Source organism: Dromaius novaehollandiae, chromosome 5 (genome assembly GCF_036370855.1).
Source record: "Dromaius novaehollandiae isolate bDroNov1 chromosome 5, bDroNov1.hap1, whole genome shotgun sequence".
NCBI lineage: Eukaryota > Metazoa > Chordata > Aves > Casuariiformes > Dromaiidae > Dromaius > Dromaius novaehollandiae.
This window is the reverse complement of record NC_088102.1, coordinates 12,672,115-12,693,538: the sequence shown is the minus strand read 5'-3', so window position 1 is coordinate 12,693,538 and position 21,424 is coordinate 12,672,115. Positions and strand designations below refer to the sequence as shown.

The following is a 21,424-nucleotide window of genomic DNA, read 5'->3' as shown; positions in this document are numbered from 1 at the left end:
ATTGACATGCAGTGCTAGAACCAGCCTATATTGTCAGAATCGTTGTATACATGCAGGTCTTTTTTTTTTTTTTTTTTTTTAAATTACAAACCATTTTTAATACAGCTTTAACAAATTCACTGGAAAAAGAAACATTAGAATATCTACATTTTGTAGAATTTTGTGTCTTGTGCTTATATTTAAGTTCTGCATCATCACAAGCTCCACTAATATTAAATAAAGGGAATAAATCCCCCAGTTATTTCTAGATTCCTTGATATCAGCTACTACTTGACTACTCTAACATCTTATCTTTTCTTTATCCAAGTGTCTCACTAGGAAGTCTTTCATTACACAGCCAAAGGGAGGTGGCAAAATCCCTCAGTTCACAAAGACACCAACGTTCTGTGTCTGCTTCAGGGTTAGCTGATATGGTTTTGCATCTGAGAATCATTAGCTATAATGCAAAGAGATCACTGGGAGCAGATACCAAAACATAGAGCTTTCTCTTCCAGAGAGATGTCCTCTCCAGGTTGGAGAACGAAGCTTGGCTGCCCGTTCTCCTCCTGCTCTTAGCTTTACGTTCCATTCTACAAAGTAACCCAGGATCAGCAGCAAAGCTGAAAAGTAAACCCAACCTGCTTGGAGTCTACAATGTTCCTGAGATGTGGAAAACTGTGGCTATAAATTTCTTCCAGCTGAGTGGAGGACTGAGCAGAGATCTTTTAGCCCCGGACAAGCGATCTAGACCCCTAAGATACTACGGAAGAGACCTTCTGCCAGGTTTCCAAATGAAAGCCACTTTCTGATATGTTTTGTCAACAGCGCTTTTTATTCATGCATCATTTATAAGAGATGCAGATACACTTCTTCTGTGAGTACCAGACATTTACAAGAGAGAAATGCTCAGTAACAGTTCAAAACAGAAGGCAGCATCTCAGCACAGGCGGTACCAGAGCTCAGGCAAGCTGGGAATCTCCTAACTTCAGCTGCTAGGCAATTGGTGGTTTCTTAGATAGTGAATCTTAAATTTGATGTTAGATGTCTAAATTCTGCTTTCAGGTGAAACTTGACCATCTAAATGCCTGTGGGAACTTGGGGTGTATTGTACTGCTATAACTTGCTTGGAACAGATTTTCACAAAATCGTATTAGCAACATAGACCCTTCTCTATATTGTTACTACTATTGCTTGCTGTAACTACAGCTAAATTTTTTTTCTTGAGTAGCTGCATTTTTAGATGGAAGCTACTTGGAAATACCACATTTAAGGACATCTTTACTTACTTTTATGCAATTCTGAAGGCTATTTCTGAGGGAAACTGAAATTATAAGGTATCTTCACCTCAGAGGCAGTGCCACAGGTAACTAAACTTTGAGGGGTAGAAAATCTGGCTCTGTCACAAAGTAAAGCACTAATTAAATGGAAATTGACTGAATGAGGGCCCAAGACTTGATTGCTAATTTGGCCACAGTGTGACTTACTCTACAAATACTTTATAAACATGACACATTCTTAAAATTGTTTTTGTTCCAGCACCTCGAGAAAGTTTGCACATCTTCCAACTCTTTCTCATGCTTGGTTCCTGAACCCGTATGTAGGCTGTCATCAATAGGCTTTTTTCCTATTTATAATGATGACATGTTACTGTGGTGCTATCTAAAAAGCATTAAGAACTTGAACATTTTTACACTGTAATTATGCCAGCGTTACAGTGCTACAGGTCCACAAAGCTAGCCTCAAGGTAACCACCTGCAAGCTGTAGGTTTCAGTCTGCTGTAATATGTCAGGACCTAACCAGCACTGTTCTGACTTCTGTGACAAAGGTAAGTGTGGCTTGTACGTTTTAATTGTAGTTACCAACAATTTTACAGTATAATCATCGCACTTTCATTTTAAAATATGGGTATTTTCTTTGTCAAGTGTTGTTAAACCCCAAAAAACTACTGAGATGATCAGTCTGCTGATTTACATATTTTATTTAAATGCTTTTAGGGAAGCAGTTTTTTGTGACACTTTTCAAATATGAATTTAATCATAGTTTAAAACAAAATGTTAAATTACCTTTGCCATTTTAATAAAGTCTTGCTTCAAAAGACATTTTGAATATTTAAAGTAAAATAAAAACATTCCTGCCTTTCACAGAATCAACAAATCTCAAACTTGTTCATTGCATAGTTATCAAAAAAGCGTTTAAGCATAATTTACTTTATTTAAGGGTAGATTTGTTAATTTAAGGTGATTAACTAACCCTGAGTATACTATAGTACAACATGACTTTCTCACTCCTGCAGTCCTTTGAAATTTTTCTTCAAGGGAAAAAACAAGAATGTCAAAACACCGCTGCAAGGCATGAAGTAGCCTGATTCATTGCACCAATATCCTTAAATTTACCAGAAATAAAGTTCTTTCATAACACAAAGCTTTTGTTTGCTGAAGAATCAAACATACCAAATAGTTCTCATCTTGGAAGGCATAGTGCAACGTAGTAATCCACTGACAATCTCCGTTCACCAAAACATTTCTCTCTTCTCGGAAACAAGCTGTCTAAAGGAAGAGAGGGGGGAAAAGCCATTGTCAACATCTACAAGTATTTTCACAGGATGAATATATATGCATGTTTTATGGGATTATTTAAAATTTCTGAACAGAGGTCTCTATTCATTAGAATTCAGTCCGCACAAGAGACAAGCTAGGGAATCCCTGCAGGTTTGTAGTTAGGCATTCAGTCATTCTAATCCCGACTATGACCTTAAAAAAAAAAAAAACCCAAACAAACTGCAAAACAATTTGAGACAACAGTGAATCTTTGTTCCATAATGTATTTAAAAAGAAACAGAAAAGTGGTAACTTGCCACTGCAATCTGTGGCAGAATGATAATGGTGCCGGGAGAATAAGCCTGGCTCTTCTGAACGCAACCTTCATGAAAATACAGTTCAATGTATACATCTCTTACATGGCAGTTCCAATTACAGACATTGCCAACACTGTAAGAAATGGGCAAAAACTATTATTATTGTCCATCTTTGTCCTGTATAACACATTTCCATTTTCAATAATCTTTCCTCTACTTCAAATAGCACACTGCAACACTTCAGAAACCTAGGCTCTATGCCACAGGTTTTTCTCAGTTTCTTTTTATAAAAACAACTTTTTATAAAGAAGGACTCACTTTTATTTTTATAAAATACACTAATGTTTTTATTGGAGTAAAAAAAAAAAAAAAAAAAAAAAAGGATGCAGGCCTTGGGATGCTTTCACTACTCAATTCAGAAAGCCATTAGGACGTTCAGTATTTGCCAATTCAAGTGCTTGGGTTTGAGATAAAGACTGATTTGTTGTTTTCGTTGGTGCCACTTTTCCAGAAAAAGTACTAAGGAAAGAACATTCCTGGAAAGCTCAAACCTCTCCTACTGAAGAAGTCCATGCCATGGCCAAGTTGGAAAGCTAGTAATTATTGGTGCAAGGAAATATAAATTGTAATTAATATTAACTCAGATGATTTTAAGATTTACAAATACAAGGCCAAAGTATCACTCTACAAAAAGTTTGGCAGCAACAGTAGCCTAAAGTAATCCACTCCCCTGTCCTAGAACAGCAGTTCTCTGTTGTTTTGGCACCACTGTTTGGGGAGACTGCCAACACAAAAAACTAATCTATTTATTTTTGAAGACATAAGGTACTTGATCCAGTTCACTGTGCAATCTCAAATGGTGAGGGAGTGTCACGAACACTTTCAAACCAGTAATGCCACTCAGCACTTTGCATCATGAATTCACACCACAAAGCTACCCTTTTCAGCTTCTACTAGTTTCAAATGCCTTATGAGACATACCTGGAAAAGCATGACAGTCTACCCAGTTAGCTAATCGGGACCGACTTGGAACTGTGCTCAGTAACACACTAACATCCATGCACCTTATCAATGTAAGTAACATGCCTATTTTTGCATGCAACCCCCATGAACAGGTGCCAGTTGTTTACTAATTTTCCCTGTATTTTAGTCACTTCAGACAGTATGTTTTTTCTTGCAGTTTATACACAAATAAGCAGTATGTAGATTACCTTGTTACTATGTTTAATATGTTATACAATGCTTCATACTACAATTCACAATCCAAATATAAACCAGTATAACATGCTTCTTGAACCACTGATATAGTAGATTATCTAAAGTCTGCTTTTCAGTGGAATGGCCCACTTAAGAGGCTATTGTATATTTGCAGGTTTCATTTTAAAACAGACAAGATTTACCACATAGGAAAATTAAAATTTCCCAAACGTTTTATGAACTTAATATACAGGTTATAAGATCTTGCCTATCCAGGAAAGATAGGAAGCTAAATCCAGCAAACAAACCACACAGCAAGAGACTCGTGACAAAGGAGTACGGCAGAGAAAATAGCTGCCCTCATCATCCCATGGAGAAATCGGTGGAAAGAGGACTTAATTGGACCATTATTTGTTCCAAGTGTGAACTGGGAGAACTATTGCTCATTGTAGCTCTGTCTTGGTAGATATCCCTCTTCTACCTCTTGCTTGCTTGACAGTGTAAAAGGAGTTAGTTGCACTATGTGAAGATGATACTTCCTAATACACCTCTCTCATCAAGACATCTCTATGTGAAAAAGTTACAGCCATTTAGTGAAGCCATTTAATTAAATCACTTTAGAAAATAACTGAAGCAAGCCAGCATAGTTGTATCTTTATTACAATCTGAAAACCTCCCAAAGGCACTTTGATTTAAACTAAATCTATACTGATCAGTGAATTAATCTGACTGAAATCTGTGTAGAAATGGCACCGAATTTCCCCGTATAGGCAGCAAAGCCTTATTATGGAACCAGTGGCGCAGCACAGCCAAGAGCATGAATCCTTCTGACAGCTCAAAAAACAGCAGAGTAGCAGTGGTCGCCTCTGCTTGTAAAGAAGAGTAAGGACTGATGGACAGAGTGTGACTAAATCAGGCAAATGCAGTGGTGAACAGGGGCTTAGCAAGAAGCAAGAGATTTATTCATGGGAAAAGAGGTGGAACTGACTTACTGAAAGGGAAGGGAGAGACTGCAGAGGGTGGGGGTGGTGCCAGGAAGGAGGAAAGAGTAGGACAGGGATGGGTCAGTAGGCTTAGTCTGCAGCAAGACATTAGCCTTTGTCTCTTACTACAACTGCTACAAATATTGATGCAGTACATGTATCTTCCTCTCAAGCCCGTTGCTCACTTAACAGCTCATTTTTGTAATAATAAATTTGCCATGACTTAGTTTTTCTTCTATAGTGCAAGAGGAGGAATTCTAGGAATATGTCACTTACCGTGGCATATTCTCAGTGGGTTCTTTAAAAGCTGCCTTTCCTGATCTGTGAAGTACCCATTACACATTTACAGTACAACTCCTTTCATAAAATACCCTTTTTATTTTAATTTTTTTAAAAACAGACTTACCTTTTTAATTCACTTTGTTTTACAGTCTCAATGTGCGGTTCCAAAGTATTTAGTTATAGTTTACCAGCTATATAAAACCTGTTACAAACTCTAGGATGCAAAACTCCTTAATACATGCTTTGTGAATGCAAGAGGAAAGAGATCTTCTCATGTTTTCACATGCAGCTGTGAATGTCATAGTAGCACCAATCTCAGCTTTCATGTAGTCTTTAACTTGCCTTTATTGTAAACAAAAATCTGGCCAATAAATTCAGGATAAGAACTAGGGCAGACTGTCTGGTAAATGAATACACAGTAATGCTGAGAACAACAGATGCCTGGAAGGGACTGTCAGACTTGATTGCATTAAAACAGCTTAAGAAAAAAAGAAAAAAAGAATGAAGGTCCTGTGCTTATGGAATAATTCTTAATCTGGAAGAGCTTCAATGTAATTTTCCTAATACCATTTTAAAAATTCTTTGCATTAGGAGAGCCATATTACTTACCTCTGCCCTTTTGAGCATTTCCCACTTGTTTAGAATTTTCATTGCATAAATGCGTTCTGTACACTTCATTTTAACAACCGCAACCTGAAATAATAAGATATCTTTCTTTAACAAAAGCATGGTCAGAGAAATTTAGTATTTTAACAGCTTAATATTTGGACAATATTAACAAAAATCAGTCATTAAGTGCTGGTGTAGTCATCAGCAATCAACACACATATTGATAAATTACAACTTGATTCTTTGTTCCTTCTACATTGCTCCTCCATTACTACAAGGTACTGGATACACAACACACCATGTGTGGTCAGCTGTTCATGATCAAGTACATGGGGGCTGATACAGGAAGAGTATGAAGCTTCTCATATGAAGATACCTAGTAAAGCTGCTTTGTTCACCAAGAACAAGCAATGCTTGTACACCATGCCTTCCACCAGTGCGGGAACATTTAAAAGGGCAGCCTTAGAAAATAAGTAAGACTGCTGTCCATAGAAATACACTACATTTGACTATTTTACATTTTAGGTTTCAGAAACTTAAAAGATATTTTCAAATTAAGGTCCTTTTGTGTACTGCATGAAGATATTTAAACAGAAGCAGAAACAGTATTTACTCACTTATTCACCATTCTGCTTGAAGCATTTTACCATGCATCCTATGCATTAGACTTGCTTAAACTGGTCTATTACAAACAGTAGTTGTGCATATAGCTGTACAGTAGAAGAAAAACAGAAGAATATAAAACCTTCAGGGCTTAGAGTATAGTTATGGAGGAGTGCAAAGACTATATTTTGACACCAAGGCTTGTATTCTCCAAGACCAAAACTAATTCCTCTTGTACTAAAGCCATCATTTTCACAAACTTCACTTACGTTAGGATTCTTACAGTTGGCAGAGAAAAGTGGGAATCATAACTAGGACAGCAACATCTTCACTGGATTATACAGCTTGAATACTTCTGCTGATACTAAGCTTGTTTCTATTTCAGAAGTGTAAAACTGACCAATTTTATCAGCTTTCATTACTTCTAGCAGTGCTCTGTATAGCAGCAGGAAAAGTAACAGGAATCACATCATGCTCACCTCTTCTGCTGCTCAAAAACCCTTATCATCTATAGGGGATTCAGAAGATACAGCAGTTCTAAGACGATGCTGATTAGAAAACAAGGTTGGGATAGTGCATCAAGCAGAGCAACACAATGCAAAGCCAGTAGTCCTGAGGAGGCAAGAGGGGAACCACCTTGCAAGTAAAGAAGCTCCAGATGGGTGACAGAGGGGAGACTGCTCCTCCAGTAACACAAGAACAGGACCTTCGACTTTAGACACTTCACTCTGCAGACTTACACCTAAGCCCCCCACCACTCAGTGCACAAAGCTCTACTCAGCAGGTCACACAGTGGATGAGCTACACCTACTACACTCCCTGCACAGAGTTATGTAATGGAAGCATATCTTAGCAAAAAGACCAGCAGGTACCTACCACAGGAAAGACAAGGGAATTTAGCTCTAAATGCAGCTGGGGAAAAACACAGCTTACTGAAAGATTCTTCTTAACGCTATGTAGAATATACACAACTACATTACATCTCAGTCTCTCCTGGTACTGAGCATCTCCCATAGACACCGCTCATGCTGTGGAGAGAGGATGAGTAAAATGAGGAAGTCTCAGCTGAGGCTCTTCGGGCACATACAAAACTGCTGGACACTGACCTTCAGTAATGTTTTAAAATGTTCAGCTTTTTTTCCTAGCCTTGTCATTGCGTTATAGTTAAAACCTATCGTAAAAATCTCTCCTTGCATAGTCTCTTCAAATGTACCTTTAGCTGTACCAGGCAAATGATTCAATGAAGTTAAACTGTACGTTAAAAATTCTGTACAGCTCCAAGATGCTGACATGACTCTCTGTGATTTAAATTTTACTTCATACAGAACATGATCATTCAGGAAATGCCCGATTTCCCCTAATGGAAGATCGGAACAGAAAATGATTAATTGTTGCAAAAGAACAAAAGCTCTGGGGCAGAGGCAAGTTGCAAGTTCAGCTTTGCAAGCCCTGAAGTAGCAACATTCAAGTTTCATTATACCACAATCCCAGCATCGATCAGCCATTTAAGCACAAATACAGCGCACAAATGAGAACACAGATATGCATCAATTATACTTTATCTAAGGCCATCGCTGTCAGAAAGCACTGCGGGTTGCAGAAGTTTAAAAACTGAAGAGTGCTCAACTGTTAGGGTGTGATGTAAGCCTGGCACCTCGGAGGACACACACAGTTGAGAAGCTGTGTAAACATTAAAATAGAAAGCAGTAAACAAGAATAGGCCTGGGAACAAAAAAGCGCCAAACCTGCAGTTCCTAGCCTTAGTTAGCATTTCTGCAACTACAGAAGCTTATATTATTCCTGATACTCTGTTCAATGTTAAAATGCCCAACTTCAACTTTCTGGAGGAAGAGAACTGTTTCCTGCAGAAGAAAAAGTGGACTCAGTAAAAGTAAAGTTGAATCTCATATCTTCATTCTAAATAGTTATCAAATTATTGCATCAGTAAACACATTGGTACTACATTTGAAAGGGGGAGAGTGGCACAGCTTCTTATAGGAGCATAAACATTCATGTGACCATGCAGCAAAATGGATAATTACCCAAATCCAAAGAGGAGTAAGTACCAAGTATTTTTACAGAGAAAGAAACCTGAAGGGGGCAGAAGATGCCTCACGAAAGTAGCAGAATTTTGTCCTGTCTTGACCTCATTCCCCAATCCAGTCTAATCATTTAGCAATTCTTTTAAAGGAGGAAAAAAAAAAAAAAATCCTATAACCCCCATTGATGTCTGAACTGAACCAGAGAAAAACACACCAAGTTATGGCTTGGTAAACTACATACTATTATAAGCAAGAATTTTGTAGCAATATTGATTAAAAAAAGCTACATCCTTTGTTTCATAAAGCATTTTTGCATTTACCCAAGGTAGCTTTCTTTTAGTTTGTTCATCAAGGGGTAATATTTCTAAGTTTACATTCCTCATACAATATTTTAGTTGCTTCGGAAATACCATATTATCAATATTTACTTTTTCTTATTTTAATATTAATTCCTCTTTCTCTGGCATACTTCGAATTTGATTAAAAAACATGTTGACCACTCTGTAAGAGCAAACAAAAACCCCTTATCTGCAACTGTGGCAAAAATGCAATATGTTGAATTTTAAATATGACAACTGCTATAGTAGCACATACAAAGCCACCAGCTCTACTAGCATAAGAAAAGTATTGAGTTGGTGTTCAAAGGCGCTCCAAAGGCAACAAGTTCGTACCTTACTACAAATGCTTACTTTAAGAACAAAAGATGTTGCTTGTCTTCCACAAAGGTTTAAAAATTTTAGGGGCCAAGTGTTCATGTCATGCATAGACTGTAAAAGACTGGGATCTAATTTTGATTCTTATTCTTTATTTCTAGGGCTACCGCAACATACATTGTAATAGAACTTGAAGGGGAAAAATAAGGATAAAGAAAGAAAAGAATAATAAAAACAAAATTTTGAACAAATTTCTTTGCCTGTACAGACACATAGCATCTACTTTTTTTTTTTTTTTTCTTTTTGGCAATTCACATCCTTCCATCTCTCCTTTTCAAGAAGATACACTAGAGCTATGAAATATAAAGAGAAGGGCAATAACATGACCAGAGGTGTCAAGTAGTTTCAGTATGAGAAGACTAAATAACCTAAGATATTCCAGGCCTGGAAGAGATAACAGATATGATAGACATACAAAAATACGAATGTCTTGGAGAAGATCAATAGACAACAATAATTGTTTCTCGCAACACAGAAATTGAAGACCATCAAATGAAGCAAAAAAGTAGCTAGTTTAAAGAAAGTATTCCCCCCCCCACACACACACAATTTTGGAAATCTGCCACATGCTGCTGTGGACACTTAAGGAAGCATTTGGAAAGTATTTAAGTACATGCTTAATACATGTGTAATACACATAGCAGGTGTCCTGGAACCTACTGAACACTGAACTACAGCAGTGGTTAGGGATCAATAAGCCCTTGGTCCCTGGAGGCTGGGAAAGCACAACTCTGCTCTGTTCTGGGATTCTCTTCCTACATCTCTCTACCTGGCCAAAGGGATGGGCTACTGGCTAACTCATCCAAATACCTTTGACACAGGTGCCAAAAACAGCTGTTCTGGGTCAAATTAAAACACAAAGCTTATCTAACTTGCATCTCACTATGCTAGCTTGGAACAGAGAATCAGGTTTTCTAAATACTCAACAATATTGGAGTGGTTTGGTAGAGAGATTCAGGTGATCCTGCTTTACTGAGGAAGTCTTAAAACTCTGATGAAAAGCTGCAGAGAGCAGGTTGTTTGTTCTCCTGCAACCCTCATTCCAAGCAAGCCCGTATGGGCATAAGCTGTCACCAGCTGATTTGATTACCATTGTTGTAACTCTTCATGCCCTCGAGATTCATAGCAATAAAGACACTGCAATAAAGATGTTTCCTCAAAGACATCAGAAAGCCCAGTGAATCCTATGGCCTACACTTTAACCAACTTAAGCCATATTTATGTGAAGAAATGTGAGAACAAGTGTTAAAGCGTAAGTGAGAGCCAACTGTGGTACTACATGCCACAACATCCTATCAAATTTGTATTACTTCTGCCACCCGTTTTCTTACGCTATTTTTTCCTTCAAACAAAGCTTCACTGGTACTGCAATAAAATAAAGATTGAAACAATACAACTAAAACAACATTTTTAGACTTTGCCAAGAGCTAATACTTTGCTTATTGAATTATTTCATAAAAGTCTTTTGCCCCAGTTTCATCTTCAAAAGCCATTTGATATTGACATTTAGGGCTGCAATGTGCAAAGCTATCCTAGGCCAAGTTCCACCTTCTCTTATGCCCCAATGAAATTTATAGGGTGTGAATCTGAGCCAAATCAGGCTGAATAAACATGACAGAACTTTTCTGGTGCACTCTGCCCCTTTGAGTGACATGACCAAGACGCAAAATCAAATCACAAATTTTTTTTTTTAAATAACGTAAACCTTAAACCTGGTGTAAGAAAGTGCAAAAAACACTTAAGTGAAAGACAAGGTTTCCAGAAAACAAGGAACATCAATACAAAAAGACTTCCTGCTAGGAATCTTATGAATTATTTGATGTTCAACTTATTGGAAACCATGTTGGCACTAATTTCAATGCAAAGATAAAAAAGTTACCTACCACTCTATTTATGCTCACACCACGTTAAACTTCCAGGGAACACTTGTCCTCAAGCACTGGACTTTCAGAAATAAGGTGAAATTCAAATACAAAACAAAGTTATCTGCTAAAAAAGGAGATAATGGACGCAGACATATAGTTAGTAATCCTCATGAAATCAGCCATGAAATCAGCTAAATAATAATAGGTAGTCAAGAAAAAGGCAAATATGGTTCTGGAATTCATAGGCAGATACACACCAGCAGGGACAGGTAAACATCACTGCCTTGTGGAAATATAACCTCACTGGGAACACCACACACTTAAAGCCACATGAGAGAGAAGCTCCATCTGGAGTAGGTAGAAAGGAGGACTATTAGATGACCTAGGAACTAAAGAGCATCTTGCATTAAAGGGAAAATAGAAGAGCTCTGTTTGTTCAAAATAGGAAAAAAAATAAAAACAAGAAGTGGATATGACTGCTATCTACAAATAAAATTGGAAGGAAGGACAACAGCAATAAAGATGGAAAAAGATCTGCTTAGGTTAATGGACAATGAAATTACATGGATAAAATGGTGCAAAATCACCGTGAATTAACCTTCAGCAGGAACTTAGAATGGCTTTAGACATTTGAGCAGAGATTTTACACAGCATTTCAACTAGAAGAGATAGAATGTCATTTCAGATGTAAACAATTTATCTGTAGTGTCTTATTACCAAATTCATAATTGAACATTACAGTCATTTTCCCCAGCTAACACTTCTATTATATGCCATTTTCACACTACTCTGCTTCATCCTATTGATATTTTGGATACTGACTACTGAAAAAGCACTGCAGGAACTGCTTTATCCTCCTGATACTCTGGGATATGAGAAGTCTTGATATACAGCTCATTAGTTAACAGTTTTAATACTGCTTCTTGGAGAAAAACTGGTCTGGATGGCTTTATCTTTTTATGTCTTCTTTACATTTCGAATGAGCAACTAACTCTGCTTGCTATTCAGTAGTGTTCATATTGTACCATCCTTGGTAGTGTTCGTATTCCACGGTGTACATTTCCAAAGCAAAATAATTTTTTGAACATGCAATGCGGATCTTCATGTTGTGCAAATAAGAAATCATTTACCAGTGCTAGCCAAAAAGGTTCTGCAAAGCAAAAATAAAGGCCCTGAATAACACCTAAACTATTCCTTAGCAATCAGTGGGACTGCACAGACAAATGACTGGTCTTGCAGGGGCACTACAAGGAATTGTCTACGCAGCTTCTTACAACCTGCCTGTCACCATAGTAACTTAATACTTCCACACAAACAGCAACAGAGCTGGTGCGGACTAAGATAGCAACAATCTCTTCTGAAGCATTTTCAAAACAAAACAGCTTCTTTCTTCATCCCTTGGACATTTTTGTGAAGAGTATACTGTGGAAAAGCATAGCTAATTAAATATTTCTTCTGCATCATGTTCTAAACACTCTCACCTCCTGAGGGCTGATGAAAACTGCCATACATTGCCTCCAATAGCCAGGAATGCTATTAACCTACAATTTAGGAAGACACAGTTCCTGTTGGGTACCTAACACCAGTTATTCTGAATAGGAGACAGAAATCCTTTAATGCAGTCTGTAGGCTGTGTCCCAGCTTAATTTCTAGATGTATATAAAAATACAAACATTAGAGTAAGCACCATAAAGCTATGATTGCAAGAGGGTAAGGGCACAGCCTGCACTGGATCTCATTGCTAAACATGACTGTCAACAGGAAATTTAGTTTGTGCGTATTCACTTTTGAATCTAACTGCATTCTTAGCCAAAATATTCCTCATTAGGAACCATATTATTTATCAGAAACCTGTGGTACACACTGGATCATTCCTATTCTCTCAACCATTACTTCGTTTCCTTCTAGAAACATTTTTACATACAGATTTTTACATGTCTGCATTCCAGCTAAGACCCTGACTAAGCATGCTGAATAGAGGTGACAAGTACTGTTACTAAGCAGTAAACAAATCAAGCCTGTACCTCAACAATATTTATATGAAAAGGTATTTTTAATCCATCAATAGGAGTAATAATTGGGTGGGACACGTTATTAAGAACTAGAGTTATTTTTGTGCTGAGCAAGACAAAAACGCTCCACCCTTCCGTTGCAACCACAGTAAGCGTTGCTCATTCAAAAAAATCCTTAGTAATAAACAAGGGAAGGAAAACAATTGTTTCAGTCCCATATTGCCGTATTTCCAGGAGGTATCAGCCGCTTTATACAATCCAAGTTCTGAAACAATGTACATCTTGAGACAGTTCTTCCGTCAACAACTGCTCTTCAGACTGCTAATCACACATATTGAAACACACTAATTTCATGTGATGTGCCTAAATGGCCTTTTACACAAAATATGGAAAAGTGATCTTAAAGACTCACAAGTGCATCAATGAGAGGTCAGATGAAGCTTGCAAAGCAGCAAGTACAAGTATTTTGAGCCCAGGAGCCCCCATACGCAGGATCCTTCTCCTACCCCTCTCGTCGTACTTTAGAGCTACTACTCCCAGCTTCCTTGGCACGCAGAGGCAAACACCAAGCACAAAAAAAAGTACTTCTCAGGAATTTTCTCAGGCAGACAAAATCCCACCAAGCCCAATTTCTCAGGGCACTATTTCTTTTCCAATAATGGTTCACAGTGTTTCTAAAAGAAGGGAGCAGTCAGCCACATGCAAATTTCAAATGACAGATTTTTATTTTTTATTTCTTGTTAATTCTGCATGGACACTGCCCCTCTGTGCATGAGCTGTCTGCCTACATGACCCCCAGAAAGAAAGACTCAAAATAATGTGAGGCATTCATGTAACACCCAACTGGATAACTCTGGTAAAGACACCTCAGGAGATGGGGTGGAATGAGATGCAGTTTATGCTTCTTACACCTAAGATTCCAAACTATGTTCCACTGTAGCCATCGTTCATGTTACACTCAAGGGACTTTTCAAACTTTCCTGTAACTTTGAAATTTCCGATAAAAATAAATGACATTTTCAAGCCAGTGACTCCAGGAGTCAGAGCCTTAAATGTTCTTGTAGAGGATATTCAGACATTCAGGTTACCACGCTTGCAAAGTAGCTGTCTTAGTTTATGAGAAAAGGAGAACTGTGTGTTTTGGCAGGTAGCTAGAGAAGAAGTCTCTAGGTTCTGAAACTAGGCTTTTTTGATCTTAGCATAATAATGAGAAATTTAAGAAACAGTTTTTCTCTTGCTTTCCCAGTTCTCCCTTGTTATATAAACTTTCACCCAGGTGGTGTTGGATTACCAGTGTGTTTTTTCTTCTCATAATGCTGGACAAAATGTGTAAAGAACCAGGTTGAGTTGTGCTGGTTTGAAAGGAGAAAGAAAGAAAAATAGTAGAAGATAAGTACTGGCAATTATATAAATCTGCCTTAAATTAGATACTGCTTTTGCAGTTGTATTCATAAGGCCACATTCACATAAAGTCTCAATCCACTCTCTGGTCAAAGACCATGTTTTTCTGGCTTGTGCGTTGCTTGATGTGGCAAAATCAATTTCTGATCCTGACTGATATTATTAGTATTATGCCCCCATTTTGTGGAATCTCTTTCTTCAAAGCTACTGATTTATGCAAATGTTCTTTGGTAAGACTAAAGCCTCTGAGGTTCTCCAAAAAGTCTAAAGTAGTTAAACTGTGGATATAGCTACTTTAGACATTCAGGAGAATGGAATGTAGTTTTCATCCTTTTTGAAGTCTAGCTTCTCTAGCTGTTCAGCTTTTTAATTTAAACTACTTAATTCTAATAAGAATATAGTTAGATTAAATTCTTTATGCACTCTAACAAGTATTTTTTAACTTATTTTTAGTAAATAATTGGGTATTTTTTTAATCAACAGCAAAAGCACTTTTTGAATAAACATCAGAATCCCATCGACTAATTTGTCATACAGTTCCTATATATGTATGAATTTACTATGGAGAAAACACTTACAGATCCCCCATTCAGTTTTCCGAACTGTTGCTTTACACAAGTCAGATGCCACAAGAGCAGAACTCTCATTAGAAACTAGATTTATTTATGGAATTTCACTTTCATATAATTACTATTTATAATGTCTGTAATATTAGGCACTTACAGCAGTGTAGTATATACAAAGGTCAAAAGATCGATTCATAAGCAACAAACAAAATATTCTCTGCAAGAGGGATTAAGGTATAATGAACTTAAATCAGCAATTCCTGCATATGTTTAAACTGTTCAAGCTGCTACAACTATAAACTAAATCTTTCAACTAAAAGATGAACAAGACATTGCAATATTGATAGACAGACACCACCGTCACCTTTGTGAGTGCTCATAGGTTTAACAGAGGAATGAAATAAGACACTTGCTTATTTCACTCTGCTTTTTCAGAAAACCATTCACAGGAAAAAAAAAAAAAATCAAAGATGTACCTACAAGTTTAGTCGGCTTTCAAACCAAATCAACATGCAGCAAGCAGGGACATTCTGTTCAAAACTGTGTTACTGCTCTGAATCAAAAAAATAATGTAAATGTAAATAGCTATGTGTTACACTGTCCTGATTCTCTAGGACCCTTTACATACTCATAAACCTCTCTGCTCACAGCTCTTTTCTAGACATAATTTGTAGCTTTCAACCCTTCCTTGGTCTCATCAAAGTCTTTTCCCATTTCTGTTTTTTCCTGCTGAACTCTTTGCAGTAACTTTTCTCCCTAAAAACATTTTTCAGATAACATACTCCAGTTAAAAACAAGTACTTAAGTGAAATGCATCCTCGGCAAACTGATTCTGGTGCAGTATTTCCACTACCCTATGATAACACTTCCTTTTTTGTAAAAAGTGTTGCAACTCAATGTCAACATACACTAAAAACTGAACTTTTGTCTTACAAGTCAAGATGTTACTATCAGTCTGGGCTTTTTACTTAAAAGGCTCAAGTTCTCTAAACAGCTATGCTCACTATGACTGCACATGAACCTCATGAGATCATTAGAGTATAGAACAGATGAAGAGGTAGGTGTTCTTGAAACATTACTTTCTCTTTTTTTGTGTCCATTTTCCTCAAAAGCAGTTCTTGAAATGGCTTAAAATTATTTGGATCTGAAGCCATTCCTTCATCCACTACCAGGAGCACACACACACGCATATATCTCACTGCTTTCTGAATCCAGGTTGAGCACAGTCCTAGCATTTTCCTAGCTCAGTTTCTGGTCTGACCGTAATAGCAAGAGGGGAACAACCTTTTCTCATTAGTAACGTGGCTCTTCAAACCATGTGACTCTCAGATGGCGAGTGGCAGTCCGCAAGAATACTGGCTTTGCAACTCTTCTACTCAGGCCTGTAGTAACACGAATGGGGAACTGATGTCTGAAGAGGATACCAATCCATCCAAAACATTAAGTTCCAGGGTTCATATCTGTTGCAGCAAGTTTCTACAAGCGCTTTTTCCAATCTGGGACAGGGTCTTCAGCCTACACATTAGCAACAGTGGCATTAGTAGGAACACCACTGTGCACATGCATGAGTATGCTCTCCTCCCCCTGTTCCTATTCAGTTCTGCATAAAATTCTGTCCAGGGAGCAGAGCTGACTTTTCCCAAGTGTCTGGTTTCCAGCAACCATGATGAATGAGCTCTGTTATATAATCAACGCCTCCATGAAAGAGTTTGACATGTCCAGGACACACCATGCTTACAATGAAAGCCCTGTGCAGCCCAATCATGTCTATGCAGATGACAACAGATTAAGGTATGGAAGTCCAGCCAGTGGCAGCAGAGGTTGTGAGCAGGTGCTGATGGGGTCAAGTGAGCCATTAGCAGCTGCCACTATATGTGACTTTAGTGTGGTACTACTTAGAAGAAGCTTCCAGAAAGAAATCTAAGTTTGTTACTTCTAGAAACTCTCCACTTAATCACATCTTTTGCTGACAGCTGTGGCTTCAGTTACGTTGACTCGAGTGCTGAAAGAGTTGCCTTTGAGGTCCTCCAGAGGCCTCAGGTATCCTATGCCTGCTAGAGGGGGCACGCTCGTGAAGGTTTTTGCCAGTGGCAAGGCCTATCAGCTTTCTGTGACTGATGAGACTTTCATTAAGCACGTTAACAAGTAAAGCTTCAGTCCAGGGTCCTAAGACTGGTGAGTCCTCAAAACACAAGGCGTTCCTATCATCCCAGCATGATTCAACTTGCTGTCCAAGAAAACAGATCCAGCAGCCTTTGATCTTCAAAGATGACAGGGAACAGCCTCTGAGGCAGCCAAATGCCTCTTTCTGCTTTACCAGATCGTTACAGAGACAGGCAGATGGGTGGAGCAGCCTCTGCGTTCCTACCCTAGGAACAGCCCAGTTCTGCGTGAAATTATAGCAGCACAGAAGAGTACATATGGCAAGCGGGAGAAGAGATCCCTAATTCAGCTGTACAGCTGCTAGGCAGGACCACCCTAGTCATATATGCACTGAAGAAGCACTTGTTTTGCTAGTCTGAAGTCAGAATTAGCCAGTCACAGAAACAGCAGAACTGGATACTAGATAACCTCCTCCAAAGGACAATTAGTAGTACCTAGGTAGTATGCTAGTATACTGCATTTGGAAGTATTATAACACGCCTGTGTGAATCTTTTGCCTTTAGGACAAGCAAAGGTCAATTGCAGCAAGAAATCAGAGGCAGAAATGACAAAAACTACATTATTACGATTGACAGCAAAAGTGTCTTACCTCACCAAATGCACCTCTTCCAATCACTTTTATAATTTCAAAATCATCTCGATGAAGTTGCATTTCCTTTACCAGTTTTGTAAATGGTCTTGCTGTTAAAAAAAAAAAAAAAGGAAAATTCAGTTATGAATGGAAATACTGTAAGTGAAGAGAATTTGTAAAACAGAGGTCAAAGGTACTTTTAGCATACCCAGTTAATTTTTAAAATAGTATTAGAGTACAAAGACAAATGATAATTAAACTATTAAATTAACAGTTAGAATTAAAAAAAGAAAAAAATGATTGTTATGAATACTCAAGGTTTTGCTTATGACTGTAAAAATTACTAGTTCAACCTTATGTTATCAGTTAGATTATCTAGCATATTTATCCACCACCAAGAAGTGTCTATGGGCCACAGTCCAAATACTGTACTGGAGATTATACACCCAAACTGTCTTTTAAATTCTTAGAATTGCAATCAAGGACAGCTGTGCACAAGGTAAGGAAAAACAGATGGAGGAATAAGCTGAAGGTCCTCTATTTTGCGATGTTACAGATACCAGCTATAGGTTCCATTACAATTCACCCTAATACATCAACAGTCAGTCTCAACTTGTGGCCTGGGTATCGGCCTTGTTTCCATCAAGCAAAGATGAGCAAAGTAGGCTTTTAGAAGGATTTTTTTTTCTTTAGGATTTCACGGATCAGGGAAGTACCATGTGAGTGGGAGAGACCTTATTCACTATCAGTAATCCCTAAAGAAAATTCACGGTATTCTTTAGCCATTAGAATAATTTTCTTCTTAAGCAGGGTCCAGTCTCACCTTTTATTGTTTCAGCTAGTACCAGCTAGAGCTTTAACAACCCAGTCTCAGGAGACAGCTGTCTCTACTCAATAGCAATGAAAGAACTTCTACAAGACCTGTAGCTAATTCAAAATTTTGCTCTGAACTATCCTTTCCACTGGAATTAAGCAACATTGACAAGATCTCAGAACCAATATTTAAGTGTTGCAGCCTAAAAGGTGACCAGTAACTAACCTATACTTACTTTGTTATAGCAGTCTCACTGGACTTGAGACATTTCTCAAACTATCTGGCTGATCAATTGCACCATATCTGCAGGTCCCACCAATTTTCTCCTCTCCAGCCCCCATTCAGAATATTTTATTTCTAGCACATTACATTTTGAGGATTAGTGTTTAAATGCAATATTTGTTACAATTTACTATTTATTCTGATTATGAAGACAAAATCAGTTAGAAAACACCGGTGCAAAGACAACCCCTCCCCACCCCCCCACCCCTCTTCTCCATCTCATCACAAACTCTATTAGACTTAAGAGATTGGAAGTTTTTATAACATATAAAGCATCACACAATCACTACTTGCGATTCAGCCTACACTCCCATTTTACCTCTCCTTGTACTACGATATAAACTGATAAGTTATAAGGCAAACAGAATGCCTGTAGGAGGGAGTTAGTGCCTTGACAATAGATTTCAGATGCAAACAACAAATGAACAAAACCTTACATACACACAGAAGATACAGAAGTCTGAACTGAAAATTACAGTCTCCAGTAGAAAGTTTAATCAAAGAAGTCTGAAAACCTCTCAGGGAAAGAAAAAAAAAAAAAGCCAATAAAATGAAGAATTATCCATACTGAAGAGTAGCCATGCTTCTTGTTTGTACTTGGGAGAAGCATTACTGAAAAGGGTTTATCCACAAATAATACCCCTTCAATCTGATGGTTTTCTGTCTCTCCAAAGCATAAAATATAAGTACGAGAAATCCCACTTTCTATCAGAGTTCCCCACTTCTGTTGGACATAAACACCTTCCACAGGGGACCACTGAGACTACCGGAAAAAAAAGAAATCCTCAGCTGGTACGAGCTAGCTAAATCTCAGTTTCTAACAAATTTAACCAGCAACGTCAATTCAAATCAGAGATCTATACCAGTCCAATCAGAGATCTATACCAGTAAACATCACTATGGATATATATTAGTTATTTTGCAAGGCTCTTCTGCCTCCTTCTACTCCCATTAAATCAGCAAGAGATTGAAGAAACAGAACTACAGATAAAGAATAAATTTAAAAGTTCTATTACCAAGTTATAGACTGTTACTATGGAATGCCTATCATTAGGCTAAGTTTGCACAACACCAGGTTCTGCTACTGTTAAAATTCAGAGGGTGGAAATGACACCCAATTGTATTCTTTCAAGTTTAGTAATAATTCAAATCAGTAAACAGAGTACCAAAATAATTGGTTAAATAATTGTAAAAAAACCTGTCAGTGTAAATTCATTGCAAGCAACTGTTAAAGCAGGAAGAGACAAACCTATACAAGTACGAGCTGTCCTGTACATTAAAAAAAAGTATTTCTTGTACTTTTATTATTTTGTCAACTGGTCATGCTGTTCTTATTTTCCAGTTTTCCTTGCTTTGAAGTGCATTAAGCTTCATCTTGCTAGAAAGTGGCATACAGTTTAGAAACCCATTAAACTGTATCAAAGCAAGTGAAATCAATTCATTTAATATATTAAAAGATAATAAATAGTTTAATTATTATCAAGCATAATATGTACTTAAAGCTGAGCAAATAGAAGAAATAGTGTCTGTAAAGAAAAGGATTAATTCCATCTATCTAGGAATTGTATCCTTCAAGATGTTAGGATTAGCAGACTTCATCCTCTTGAGTACCATTTCAATTCAAAAACCTGCAAGAGTCCTAGGCTGGTCTTGCCTTTTCATCTCAACCTGTCAGTTTATGTACTACATATCAAAATGAATTACTTCAACACATGTAAATGAAAAATGTATTCCCTCCTAAAAGGAAGTTAACATTTTTACCAAATATTTGTGCACTTAAACATTAGCTTCTAGTACTTGGCAAGTGTCGGTGTTCAGAAGCGTAGCAACTTCAGTGGTATGATTCTTGGAAAGGTTAGCAGCAAACAGGAACGTTTGAATATAAAGAAAAATACTAAATTGGGTAGGAGTTCCACTGAAACAGACACATTCTTTTTTTTTTCTTTTTCTTTTTCTTTTTCCAAAGCATGTAAGGATTCTTAAAAAGTAAATAAAGTTTGAAAATAGGACCTAAAATTCACAGAATTTCATTATGAGAGACTAAAATAGAGGTTATGCAACAAATCGTAGCACAGAGGAGGCAGCAAACCAGTAAATCTCTTAAACTGATACTTTACAGACATTTTGGAGTAGAATGTTGTATATATCATTATGTAGCCTATTGCTTTTAGGTATTGGATTGCACGATTTCTACCTCTTAATAACTTAAATCAAAAATATACTTCCAATTTGCTTTCCTGCTCCCCCACATGACTGTAGTCATTCCTGCTATGCTCAGCCATCTAATATCCAGGTTAGTGGCGTACACACGACTGGGAAAACTGAGTGAGCAGAAACTTGCTCCAAAAAGTATAGCAGCACTGCATTCGTTGTGCTTGCCAGAATGATACCAACTGATATACCTACTACTATATAATTAGAAAAGAGCACCAGCTTTTCCTTTCACACACAATCAAGCATATCACTATTTTATAAACCAAGAACCCA

The 21,424-nt window shown here is 37.5% G+C and overlaps 1 protein-coding gene across 4 annotated transcripts in view; it reads right to left on the bottom strand.

Annotated features, from left to right (window-relative positions):
• CDC42BPB (CDC42 binding protein kinase beta) overlaps positions 1 to 21,424 on the bottom strand; it is a 92,837-nt gene that overhangs the window by 48,824 nt on the left and 22,589 nt on the right. For all 4 annotated transcript variants that reach the window (XM_064512041.1, XM_064512043.1, XM_064512042.1 and 1 more), the window contains exons 2-4: positions 17,860 to 17,951; positions 5,906 to 5,989; positions 2,431 to 2,526 (exon numbers count right to left, since the gene is read on the bottom strand). In XM_064512041.1, coding sequence (XP_064368111.1) covers positions 2,431 to 2,526; positions 5,906 to 5,989; positions 17,860 to 17,951 — 272 coding nt within the window. The remainder of the gene's footprint in view (positions 1 to 2,430; positions 2,527 to 5,905; positions 5,990 to 17,859; positions 17,952 to 21,424) is intronic.